Raw genomic sequence first — 12,500 nt, 5'->3', positions numbered from 1 at the left:
CACACATACATACTGTAGAATGGGCCTTGTGTTGTGAACGAGCACTGAAAGGAATCTGAGGGCACATAAGACTTTCTGCATGGTTTGTGCGTATTCCAGAAAGCAGTTTTAGTTTATCTGTCTCTGTCCTGTCTCTCTTTTGTGTTAATACATGTAGTGTTGTCGAGTATGAAAAAGATTGAGAAAAGGTCAGGGTGCGAGGAAACATTTGAATGTAATGTAGCTAAAAGCGTGTACATACTGTATAGCCAGAACACTGCAAGAGTACTGTTGAAATACGCTGTATGGATATGGAGCGGAGGATACGTTCTTGACATCAAGATGGCATCCTTCCAGAGGCTTCTATGGCAAGCAAGGGCGCGTCTTCATCCATGACAAAGCGAGCATAAGCAACAGCAAGGATAAATAGGTTCATATCAAGAGGATAAATACTGTAAAGATTTGATCCGACAGGCAAGAGGACAAAATATTCAAAAAAGGGGAAAAAGGGGATAAAGTATCAAGAGCACATCAAGTGAGGAAGAAGTCCAGCTTCACAAAAAAAAAGGAATCCCCCCCCACCCCCACAAAAAAAACCCAGCTTACTAGAGAAATTCACAGTCTCATTTGTTTGTATTGCTCACCCACTTAGGAAGGCTTGAGTTGAGGGGTTGATCCACCCCCCCCCCAAAATAAAAACAACAACAACAACAGCAAAAGAGTTCATCAGAGTCCCTCACCCATGTCGTCTCTGGTTGGCTATACATCCACAACACACACACACACACACACACATACACATGCACAACACTTTACACAACACAACACAACATCCCACACAAAAACACCAAGATCAGAGCACACGCACAGAGGAGGCCGCATGAATGTCCCTTCCTCCTCTGGCAACGCACAGATACACATATAGCACATGTATACACATCCAAATAAGGTCAGATACGCAAAAACATACATACAAAAGAATCCATCCACGCTCAATCTCACACGCTCCTTTGTTTTAAAAAGATGTCTGTGAGTGTTGCCTCGGGATGAAGAGCAGGAGAGAGAGAGAGAGAGAGAGAGAGGAAAAAAAGAGGGGTACGGCTGGGCCACAGAGTTACCATAGCAACATGGCAGCAGGCAGACAGAACCCCCCCCCCTCCAATACTCCCTCCATCCCGCACCCCCACACCGTCCTCCCATCACCCACCCACCCATCCTCCCCAAAAAAAATCCCGTCTGTGGGGCGGCACCCAGCGTAGAGCTCGCTCCTCGTGCGTAGACAGAGTCTGACTGGAGGATTAGGCCGAGCAGCCAATGAGAGGCCAGAGCAGACAATACGCTGTCAGTTTCTCCAACGGGCCGGAGGAGCCGGGAAGGAAGAAAGGAAACCATGAATGACTGAATAAGAGCTGAGAGAGAGAGAGAGAGAGAGTGAAAGCAATACAGCAATAGGGCTCGGTCCATCATCTCCCTCCCTCTCTCTCTCCTTCGCGTTCTCTCATTCTGTATTTTCCTCTTTCTCTCTCAAGAACAACAAAAAGTCTGTATAAAATCACACAGGAAACAGTCAGGGGCTTGGTCTCCATATCATTTTTTTTTCACTCTCCAAATAATAAAAAATAATATATAAAAAAAGGAGTCAGTGTGTGCGCCTTTACGTCCGCCTCTGTCTCCCCTTGCCTCCGGGTAGGTAACGCTGTCCAAGCTCCCAGCATAGACACATGCAGTAGTACACATGTACATGGGTGTTGATGGGCTCCAGTGCTGTATCTCCGGCTGCGTAGAGGAGAGGAGAGGAGAGGAGAGGAGAGGAGAGCGTAGAGGCGTGCGTCCCCGTCCTCTTAGGGCCCCCTGCTGGCCGTCTGCTTGAGGCGGATCACCCACTCCCCACTGGGGTTGCTGTTCAGCAGGTCCAGCAGATGGGCCTCGGGGTCCAGGCAGTGCTCTCCTGCAACACACACACACACAGAGGAGGATTAATACTACTAATAAAATATTGTTAATTTGTTGGTACTTTAACCAATTAATACCAATTTTCCAGAGAGGAGAATTAATAGTGAAATTGAAATTGGGGGGGGACAAACAATATTTGGAAACGAAAATTCCCTGAGTTAAAAAGCAACATGAAGGGTATACAGATGTTGTATCACCTTAATTATTGTGCAGTGTGCGTGTGTGCATGAAAGTGTTTGAGTGTGTGTTCTGTCATGGCAGGTATGGATGTGGGAGACTGTGTCGGGTGAAAAAACAACTTGCTTCCTCCTCTAACCAACACAAAGGGATCAGGCGCACGCCTAGAGGTAACTTCCTCTCCTCCTCTCCCACTCTAACTCGTTCATTCACAGCCACTGCCACTTCCTCTCTGTCTCTCTGTCTCTCTCTCTCTCTCTCTCTCTCTCTCTCTCTCTCTCTCCCTCTTCTCTCTATCTATCTATCTCTCTCTCTCTCTCCATCCCTCTTCTCTCTCTCTCTCTCTCTTCTCTTCTCTCTCCTCTCTCTCTGCCTCTTCTCTGCCTCTTCTCTCCCTCTCCCTCTCTCTGCCTCTTCTCTTCTCTCTTCTCTGCCTCTTCTCTCCCTCTCCCTCTCTCTTCCTCTGCCTCTTCTCTTCTCTCTCCTATCTCTGCCTCTTCTCTCCCTCTCCCTCTCTCTTCCTCTGCCTCTTCTCTTCTCTCTCCTATCTCTGCCTCTTCTCTTCTCTCTCCCTCTCTCTCTCCTCTCTCCTATCTTTGCCTCTCTCTCTGCTTCTTCTCTCCCTCTCCCTCTCTCTCTCTCTCTTCTCTTCTCCCTCTCTCTCTTCTCTCTCCCTCTCTCTCTGCCTCTTCTCTTCTCTCTCCTCTATCTATGCCTCTGCCTCTGCCTCTTCTCTTCTCTCTCCCTCTCTCTCTCTTCTCTTCTCTCTCCTATCTCTCTGCCTCTTCTCTTCTCCTCTCTCTCTGCCTCTTCTCTTCTCTTCTCTCTCTGCCTCTTCTCTTCTCTTCTCTCCCTGCCTGTTCTCTTCTCTCTCCTCTCTCCCTGCCTCTTTTCTTCTCTCTTCTCTCTCTGCCTCTTCTCTTCTCTCTCCCTCTCTCTCTGCCTCTTCTCTTCTCCCTCTCCCTCTCTCTCTGCCTCTTCTCTTCCCTCTCCCTCTCTCTCTGCCTCTTCTCTTCTCTCTCCTCTCTCTCTGCCTCTTCTCTTCTCTCTCTCTCTCCCTGCCTCTTCTCTTCTCTCTCCTCTCTCTCTGCCTCTTCTCTTCTCCTCCTATCTCTGCCTCTTCTCTTCTCTCTCCTCTCTCTCTGCCTCTTCTCTTCTCTCTCATATCTCTGCCTCTGCCTCTATGCGATTACACAAGTGGGTAACCTCATTAGTCAGCTGAGTGTGCAATGAGAATCGCCACCAGTGACACGACTGCAGCCAGCCGCGGCCGCCAGAGCGATGATGTGTCATGTCATGTCATGCCAACCTACCGATGTTCCCTCCCACTTCGTAGACGGCGTAGTCACGGTAGAGCGCCGAGCCGTTCCTGTGTGGGTGAGATTGAAAAGTAGAGCGCTGGATCAGAACACACACCCTGGTTACTTCATTTCACAATCCAGCGCATTTCTAATGCTGTGGCATTTGAGAGGGTTTGTTTGCTGGTTATTTTTGGGTAACAATAAGCTTAGGACCGAGACAAAGGTCTGTCTGGGCTTTTAAGCCATCTAAAAATGTTCAACTCTGACAATAAGGGATGTAGTATTTGTGGAGGTGTCTTTGCTTTAGTGATGTCTGTGTAGAGCAGTGTTTCTCAAACCTTTTCAGACCGAGGACCACCTCGTCCCCAAAAAAATGTTCAGGGACCACCTGTCAACTGAACTGACTGTTGACGGGTGCTAATTTGACACTGCTAATTTTGATGCAGATCACTTTTTATTCACATTTACGAGTCTCATTGTGGTGAAAATTAGACTTCAGCTTTGTTTAGCTTTATAATAATGTTATAAATATAGGCAACTATAGCTTGTCTTTGAAGAGTAGAAATCCCCTCGCGGACCACCTGAGCTCTGTCGCGGACCACTAGTGGTCCCCGGACCACACTTTGAGAATCACTGGTGTAGAGTATAGGTGCTACAGTAAATTTGGGAATAAATGGTGACGCATTATAAAAGCATTTCTAAGTGATCTGAGTGAAGCCTGCTCCTTCCCATAGGAATGTTTACAACTGACCAACTATGCATTCAGCTCTGTTATCAGTCACCTGCAAAGTATTCTGTGCATAACCGTATTCATAGCAGTATTTTCACATAAACACCTTGTGTGTGTGTGTGTGTGTGTGTATGTGTGTGTGTGTGTGTGTGTGTGTGTGTGTGTGTGTGTGTGTGTGCATCTGTGTATGCACGTCTGTGAGCGTGCATGCATGCGTGTGTGTGTGTCTGTGTGTGTTTATGTGTGTGTGTGTGTGTGTGTGTGTGTGTGTGTGTGTGTGTGTGTGTGTGTGTGTGTGTGTGTGTGTGTGTGTGTGTGTGTGTGTGTTTATGTGTGTGCATGTGTGTGTGTGTGTGTGTGTGTGTGTGTTTGTGTGTGTCTGTGTGTGTTTATGAGTTTGCAAGTGGGTCATTCCACGCCAAATCAACAAGTGCCCACGCACTTAGGTCTCAAAAAATTCTGAAAATATTACCAAGTGTACCAATGGTACTTAAGAGAAACACTGTAAATTTATTTGAATGTAAGATGTATACTCTCCGTGTTACAGCCAATTTTACTGGGGGAGGGGGGTGCCCATTTTGTTCACACTCATTTTTTTGTCAAAGTTCACAAGCCCCTAGCTCAATAACTAAACCATGTAGGAAGCTCACATTTGGCATGCTGGTACATAGATAGGAATAGTTTGTTGCTAAACTGTCAGTTTTGGTCTGTATGATCCTGCATCGTCATAGCATTCCCTCAAAGACGATACAAATTGTACTGGAGTTTTTGGCTGTGCTCTGTTTAGGCCATCAGAAGACATATTTGTGCCCAACATAGCCTCATGATTTTTTTCCCTTGTAGATACAAGTAGAAACACTCCCATAAAAATCTATAAATAGAAAGGAAATCCCATCAGTGTTTGACCAGAAGACCTCACAAGTCTGACAAATCATTTTGGGTGTCATTTTCAGAGCACCAGAACACCTTGTGGGATTGTCCACAGATTTTTATTTTATTTTTTTCTTCATTCTCCATGAAGTCTTCTTTTTAAAAATGCCAATGACGCTTGTCTTATGTGATGTTTTCGTTTTTAATTTCCACCCTGAACATGGGCAAAATGCAAAAAGAGAGCACATGAACATTTAATGTAAAGACTAAATAATCAAATGCAAATTTTACCCAGACATGATCACCCGAGAGTCCTTGTGCAGGGGTGCAGATATCCCTTTCAATTTCAATGATTTCAGGAGCGTTCAATGTGGTAGCAGGTTCACACACCAAAAGTGACAGTAGGTCAGGCACAAAGAGTCATGTTGTTACTTTTTTTGACCAGCAGATGGCAGCGGAAGAAACGCATAGAAAACATATTGCTCTCAATGTGCATGGTGCCCATGTTCAGGTTGGAAATTAAACAAGAAAACATCACATAAGACAAGTCTCATTGGCATTTTTAAAAAGAAGAATTCATGGAGAATGAAGAAAAAAATAAAATAAAAATCTGTGGACAATCCCACAAGGGGTTCTGGTGCTCTGAAAATGACACCCAAGATGATTTGTCAGACTTGTGAGGTCTTCTTTTCAAACACTGATGGGGTTTCCTTTCTATTTATAGCTTTTTATGAGAGTGTTCCTACTTGTCTCTACAAGGGGAAAAAAACAAGAGGGTATGTTGGGCACAAATATGTCTTCTGAAGGCCTAAACAGACCACAGCCAAAAACTCCAGTACAATTTGTATCATCTTTGAGGGAATGCTATGACGATGCAGCATCATACAGACCAAAACTGACAGTTTAGCAACAAACTATTCCTATCTATGTACCAGCATGCCAAATTTGAGCTTCCTACATGGTTTAGTTATTGAGCTAGGGGCTTGTGAACTTTGACAAAAAAAAGAGTGTGAACAAAATGGGCACCCCCCTCCCCCAGTAAAATTGGCTGTAACACGGAGAGTATACATCTTACATTCAAATAAATTTACAGTGTTTCTCTTAAGTACCATGGGTACACTTGGTAATATTTTCAGAATTTTTTGAGACCTAAGTGCGCGGGCACTTGTTGATTTGGCGTGGAATGACCCATGTGTGTGTGTGTGTGTGTGTGTGTGTGTGTGTGTGTGTGTGTGTGTGTGAGCATGGGCGCTGTACCTCCTGTGCGGCCCCTTGCCGTTGTCCGAGGTGTGTGTGTCTCGGAGGAAGAGGGCCAGCAGGTCTGCTGCACGGGAGCTGACGGTGAGCCGCACCTCAATACTACTGCAGGAGGCCTCGCCCACCTCCACCTTCACCGTACGACACGGCTACACGAGGAGAGGAGAGAGGAGAGGAGAGGAGAGGAGAGGAAAGGAGGAGAGAGGAGAGGAGAGGAGAGGAGAGGAGAGGAGAGGATATGTATGAGAAATTGTAATCGATTGTAGCGTTTCCGATGGCTTAGAAGAATGAGGAGAGCTGGTGATATTCCTCAGGAAGGTTTATTAGTCTCGCCAAACAGCGGCGCATAAAACAGAGCAGCCAAACATCCTACATGTAACTCTTGACAACTCGAACAGAAAAATATATATTTGTTGAAGCAATACACACATAAAATACAGCTCCACCTTCACTGTGCGACGCGGCTGTGAGAGGAAAAGAGGAGAATTGAGAGTTTTTAAAGCCATGTGTTGTATCCAACACTGGGGTTTTAGCAAAAAAAGGTTCACACACTCCTTTGGATATTTCCTCTTTTACATTCTTTTTTGCTCATCTTGTTTTATTTCATTAATTGGCATGATGACGTTTCGACCTTGTGGTCTTCCGTAATTCTTTTTTTTTTAGTTCAGCACCAGAGATTGTGCCCAAACTGAGGCACAAGTATGCAAAACAGGGGGCCTCGCCTTCCCCCACCTTTACCTTCACTGTACGGCACGGATATGAGAGGAGAGGAGGAAGAGAAGGTAGTTGAATGTGTTCAATACATGATTTCATTTTCAGAAAATGTAAACACCAAACCCTAGTACCACAGGGTGGAGTCCACTTGTTTATCGTCTGCAATGTCAAAATATGACGGAAGGAACAATACATTAAAGAAATTGACGCCTCTTGTTCATGAGAAAAGGAGAGGAGAGGGCGAGGGTAAATGAGGTGAGAGGGCAATAGGTGCCAGAGGCCAGCAGTGGACAGGACAGGAGTTCAACCTGGGTGAGGTGAGCATGAGTCAGGCAGTGTGGTCGACCGTAGACTTATCTCCTCTCTGCGCTGACTGACAGGGATGAGATGAGAGCTGCTATCTCATTAGGCTGCTCCTCCTCATCCCCCGCTTTCTCCCCAAAGCGAGCGAGAGCTATGGGGCGCCCCCTCGGCACGCTAATCGCTAATCGCTAATCACTGATCACTAATCTGGGGTTTGTCCGCTCGCGAGCTAGCCAGCTAGCACTGCTGCCAGGGCAGGGAGAGCTGAGGAGCTTACAGGGGGGTGGGGACAGGTCTGGACTGGGACTGAGAAACAGGCCAGGTATTTTGGGAACAGACGAGCCCCTCACACAGCCACCTGCTTTTCTACGATATTATGATTAGCTCAATCTGCTTCTTTCTATTAAACATACAGTAGACCATTGGGTCGCCCCATCTACATTGAAGGCCAGTCTCTAAGGAATAAAAACAAACGAACAAAAAAACAACAGCATCTGCCTCTCAGGACTCTCTGCCCACTGGGAAAACGACTTGTATATCCAGAAAGTCAAAGAATGTGCGCACATCAGTGGCACAGGTGCTGGACCAAACGTAAGATAACTGAAAAGAAAATAAAGGTCCGCAACACTGTTAAATGCTCCCAAATATTTAATGGCACAATTGAGTGTTGCGGACCTTTATATTCTTTTCAAAAAACGACTTGTGTACCCAGATGGGCAGTCCAGTCCTGGGTGCATCGGGCATGTGACGTACAGTGTGGACAGTGCGGCTGCCTGCCAGCGCTACAGTACGTGACTGTGAGGGGGCGCTTTGGTGTGCCCGTGTGGAGGTGGAGGTCGTATTTATTTTTGTAACCGAGATGTTGCAAACGTACTACGTAGGTGTGCTCGTGTTTTTGTGTTCAGTCAGTTCGTGGTGGTGTGTCTGTGTTTTTTGCTAGTGGATGGACTGCATTTATGGACCGCATACATGAAACAGAACAGGGGTGTTTTTGGGGTAGTTTGTAGGTTAGGTTTCCATCAGAAACCAACAGAATGGCAAAATATGAAAATTAAAGATTTCAGCTTGTTAAAGCAGAGTGAGGAAGTAGATACTGGGTGGATTCCATCATGCGGTCACCGTCCTCGGTCTGTGCTTGTGGCCTTGCATTTTGCTGTCGCCCCTCCTCCATGGAGAAAACAATTAAAAGGGTGGGGTTGCAGGTATGACAGCATGTTGGGGGAACTCTCCCAGGATTCTAAGGTTTTACATAGACTTGTACCTCGTTCAAAAAGTCGAGAATCCCAAGAAAGCCGACCTAAAACCTCGGGAAAGTGGGCGTGAAGATTTGGTGACGCAATGTCAGATCGATAATTATCGAGGTTGATCTCAGGCGGAAGTATAGAACAACGAGTTCCCGAGCTTGTGTTTTGTATGACGACACACGCATCATCAACATGGCGCCCATGCATGGAACTAGCATGTAAACAGTATCTTAAATGCTAAAATATCATCTTGTTATCACTATCAACAACACCAGTTGATGTCATTCAATTGCAGATGTAGGCTACATATGTCAGTACTGCTGGTATCTGACTGTTTGATTTAGTCTACTTAAGCTAAAATGATATTTCGTAGGTGTGGAGGCTCAAGGTGAGGTGAAAAAAAGAAAAGAGAACCAAAACAAAACACGCATGAATTCCGATTGTTCCGGGATCAGTGGCGTTCATGCGCCGAACTCCAGAACTCGATTGTCATGTGAGCAGTGTCGTCAGCTGTCTTGAGAGGTCCCGAGCTGGTGAATGCAACATTATATAGAGCCTGTGGAACCCCCAACGTGATGTCATAATAGTACATTTTCTTAAGATGGTTAACCTGCAACCCCACCTGCTGTCAGCCTAGCCACAACAATTTTTAGGGGATTATTCTTCATTCACCATCCAGTTTTTAAATGAGAAAATGCCATTAGAATTGCGCTTTTGCCAGACACTGTATTACAAAGTACAATTCTGTTGCCGGTGACGTCATCATAAGGCCACGAGGAGGCAAGTAGGCAAGAGAGGATGGGAGTCTGCATACTTGAATCCACCCACTGTCACATTGCTCACATCAACTGAAAAGTTGGTGTTAGAAAGAATGTGTTAAGAATGTGTGCATCTCAACACACAACACACTAGGGATACCAGTATCGGTATCGGCCCCGATTCCTGCTCCTTAAACTCATACTCGTAATTGTCAAACACTTGCTGATACCAGGCACCGATACTGCTGTTGCGCAAAGCAACATCTTATCACGTTCTATTGACTTATCACAGGTGGAAAAAACAAGACTGTGCATTTATTTTCATTGTATGTTGAGGGCAAAAGTATCGGTATCGGTAGTCAGTATCTGCAAGTACAGATATTAATGTACTCGTACTCGTATTGGTTTTGAAAAAAAAAGTGGTATCGTGCATCCCCACATGTATCAGGTAACAACAGATATGATACTGAGTTGTTTTTGCCCAAACAGACAAATTGTTGTTTGGTTCTGGCCGTTCGGTACATAGTGAAAAAAAATCCTGAGCCTGAACTTTTTCCCCTGCTCTAACGACGACGACAAGATACTGCATAGTGACGTAACGTAGGCCTATTTTGACACATTATTCAAAAATGTAATAGCCTGTGTATGACCATTATTCAAGCCTAATAGTAGAACAAAACCCTGAACCTGTAACACTTTCTGAGACAAGAATAACCTAATGGCTAATTATTATCAATGTTTTTATTTTTGCAAACTCTGTCAAGCCTGAAATCAGGCACGGAGCCTGAATACTATCAGCCCTGCATACCTCTGCTGAGTTCTTGTCGGGTTTGTCCCTGCTGTCCGTGTGGATCTTCCTCAGCAGGTTCTTGATGCGCTTGTCGTAGAACTGGTAGCGTCGGCTGCTGTTCTCATTCAGCTTGCGCACCTGGCTCATCAGGAAATTTGGGATCTGCATGTGCCCAGAGAAGACAGACAAATATTTTATTTTCCGATTTTTAGAAGGAGAAGAAGATACAGTAACGAATCTGAAATCTGAAAAACAACACAATCTCTCTTTCAACAATGATTTTGTTTACTTGTATTTTGATATGGGCAGTTTTAGTCTTACTGGTTGAAACCTGATGCACTACTAGGGCATTTCAGGCATACCTGGTTGTCAAATTAACATACAACAATTCTAATTGAATGTAGATGTACAACTTCTTCAACGGTGGTATGTGGTTTGTGGTATAATATGGTATGTGTACAGCTGAGCACGTGGTGGGTATGTGAATAAATGTGAGCTGATCCTCACCATCCTGTTTGTGTACATTATAGCCACAAAGATGTGAGAGCAAAATCTATATGTGTATGAGATGACGTGCATGCACGCGTGTCTATGGTTGTGAGTGTGTCTGGTATGCACGTGCACGTGTTTATGTGTGTGAGCATGTGTAAGTAGATATTATGGATGGCATGTGTTTGTGGTGTGAGAGCAATATTTATGTGTGTATGAGATGGTATGCACGTACACGTGTTAATGACTGTGTGTCTGTATGTGCACGTGTTTATGTGTGTGCGCATGTGTAAGTAGATATGCATGGTATGTGTTTGTGTGTGTGTGTTCATATTCAGATGTGTGTGTGTCCTCACCGTCCAGAGCAGGTAGTGTATAAGCAGCCTCAGTGTGTGTGTGTGTGTGTGTGTGTGTGTGAGTGTGTGTGTGTGTGTGTGTGTGTGTGTGTGTGTGTGTGTGTGTGTGTGTGTGTGTGTGTGTGAGCCTCTCCTCACCGTCCAGAGCAGGTCCTGGTAGTGTATACGCAGCCTCAGTGTGTGTGTGTGTGTGTGTGTGTGTGTGTGTGTGTGTGTGTGTGTGTGTGTGTGTGTGTGTGTGTGTGTGTGTGTGTGTGTGTGTGTGTGTGTGTGTGTGTGTGTGTGTGTGAGCCTCTCCTCACCGTCCACAGCAGGTCCTGGTAGTGTATATGCAGCCTCAGTGTGTGTGTGCGTGTGTGTGTGTGTGTGTGTGTGTGTGTGTGTGTGTGTGTGTGTGTGTGTGTGTGTGTGTGTGTGTGTGTGTGTGTGTGTGTGAGCCTCTCCTCACCGTCCACAGCAGGTCCTGGTAGCGTATGAGCAGCCTCATGATGTCGGCAGCGCGCTCCGCCTGGCCCTTCTCGGAGCCGTCCAGCCGGCTGGGCACCGACTTGTGCAGGAAGAGGTTGGGGGCCATGATGGTGGACACGGCCCACAGGTTCATGCGGTTACGCCGCTCTCGAGACACCACCTTACTCAGGAACTCCAGCAGAGCCTGCAGACACGGGGAGACAACACAGGATGGATTATGCCCCGTGTACATCGAAGGCGAACTAAGCGACATGCGCGGCGGAAGTCATTGTTTCTCTATGGAGGGAAGGCGAATAGAGCTACCAGAGCCAGTTCGCCAGGAGCGAAGCTTCTTGAGCGACCAGGGCGAATTTTGACGATTAAACTCAAGCTAATCTTAAGCGAATTCGCTATGACGCGGTTCGGCGAAAACCAATTGGAACGTTCATATCGAGGAATGTCCCAGGCTGTCAAGACAGAGCCGTTATGTGATTAGCTGAATCAAACAAGTCAGTGCAGCGTCCAGAGCGAATAAAACGAATTCATGGCGAAACTTCTTCAACCACGTAGGTAGCGTCCGATGTACACGGGGCATTAGACCAAAAGCCTTGATGATACCTGTAGTACGTTTTTTATATATAGGGCCAGACATTTTCCAGTTTCTTCCAGCCTTTTCGCCGTCTCTTTTCACTGCACACAAAGTGCAACTTCTGTACTTTAAAAAAAAGTGGCATTGTCAATGGCAGCCATTCAGTGGCTGAGTGCAGCAACCGTAAGTTAGACCGTCAGCTGATATTGATTGAGTGATATGATTGTAACACGGTTCCATATATTAAATATATCAGAGTCCGCATCTTGAATAATATCATACAATTTGAATATATGTTATAAACATTCTAATTTTTGCATCTGTACCTTCATGATATGATTGTGATACACTAGGAGCATAAAACACATATTGAAGTAAGTGCTTTTAAAATAGCAGCAGTGCCAGCATTTCAGGGTATGATCACGGTACCAGCAACCATGAACCAAAGTTGTTAAGACCAATGGCATACTCACTGAACAGTGTGAACGGAATAACATTGTTATTATTGTACTGATACATGTATATAAGTCCCATGTTCTTTAA

The 12,500-nt window shown here is 45.5% G+C and overlaps 1 protein-coding gene across 4 annotated transcripts in view; it reads right to left on the bottom strand.

Moving 5' to 3' along the window:
• Window positions 1-1,181: 1,181 nt before the first annotated feature.
• LOC134462056 (rho GTPase-activating protein 40) overlaps window positions 1,182-12,500 on the bottom strand; it is a 44,403-nt gene continuing 33,084 nt past the window's right edge. For all 4 annotated transcript variants that reach the window (XM_063214906.1, XM_063214904.1, XM_063214905.1 and 1 more), the window contains exons 11-15: window positions 11,370-11,573; window positions 10,095-10,238; window positions 6,268-6,416; window positions 3,423-3,478; window positions 1,182-1,927 (exon numbers count right to left, since the gene is read on the bottom strand). In XM_063214906.1, the coding sequence (XP_063070976.1) occupies window positions 1,821-1,927; window positions 3,423-3,478; window positions 6,268-6,416; window positions 10,095-10,238; window positions 11,370-11,573 (660 nt within the window). In that variant the 3' untranslated portion in view covers window positions 1,182-1,820. The remainder of the gene's footprint in view (window positions 1,928-3,422; window positions 3,479-6,267; window positions 6,417-10,094; window positions 10,239-11,369; window positions 11,574-12,500) is intronic.

Source organism: Engraulis encrasicolus, chromosome 14 (genome assembly GCF_034702125.1).
Source record: "Engraulis encrasicolus isolate BLACKSEA-1 chromosome 14, IST_EnEncr_1.0, whole genome shotgun sequence".
NCBI classification, from domain to species: Eukaryota; Metazoa; Chordata; class Actinopteri; order Clupeiformes; family Engraulidae; genus Engraulis; species Engraulis encrasicolus.
The sequence above is the reverse complement of the archived record's forward strand: the minus strand, read 5'-3'. Positions and strand labels throughout refer to the sequence as shown.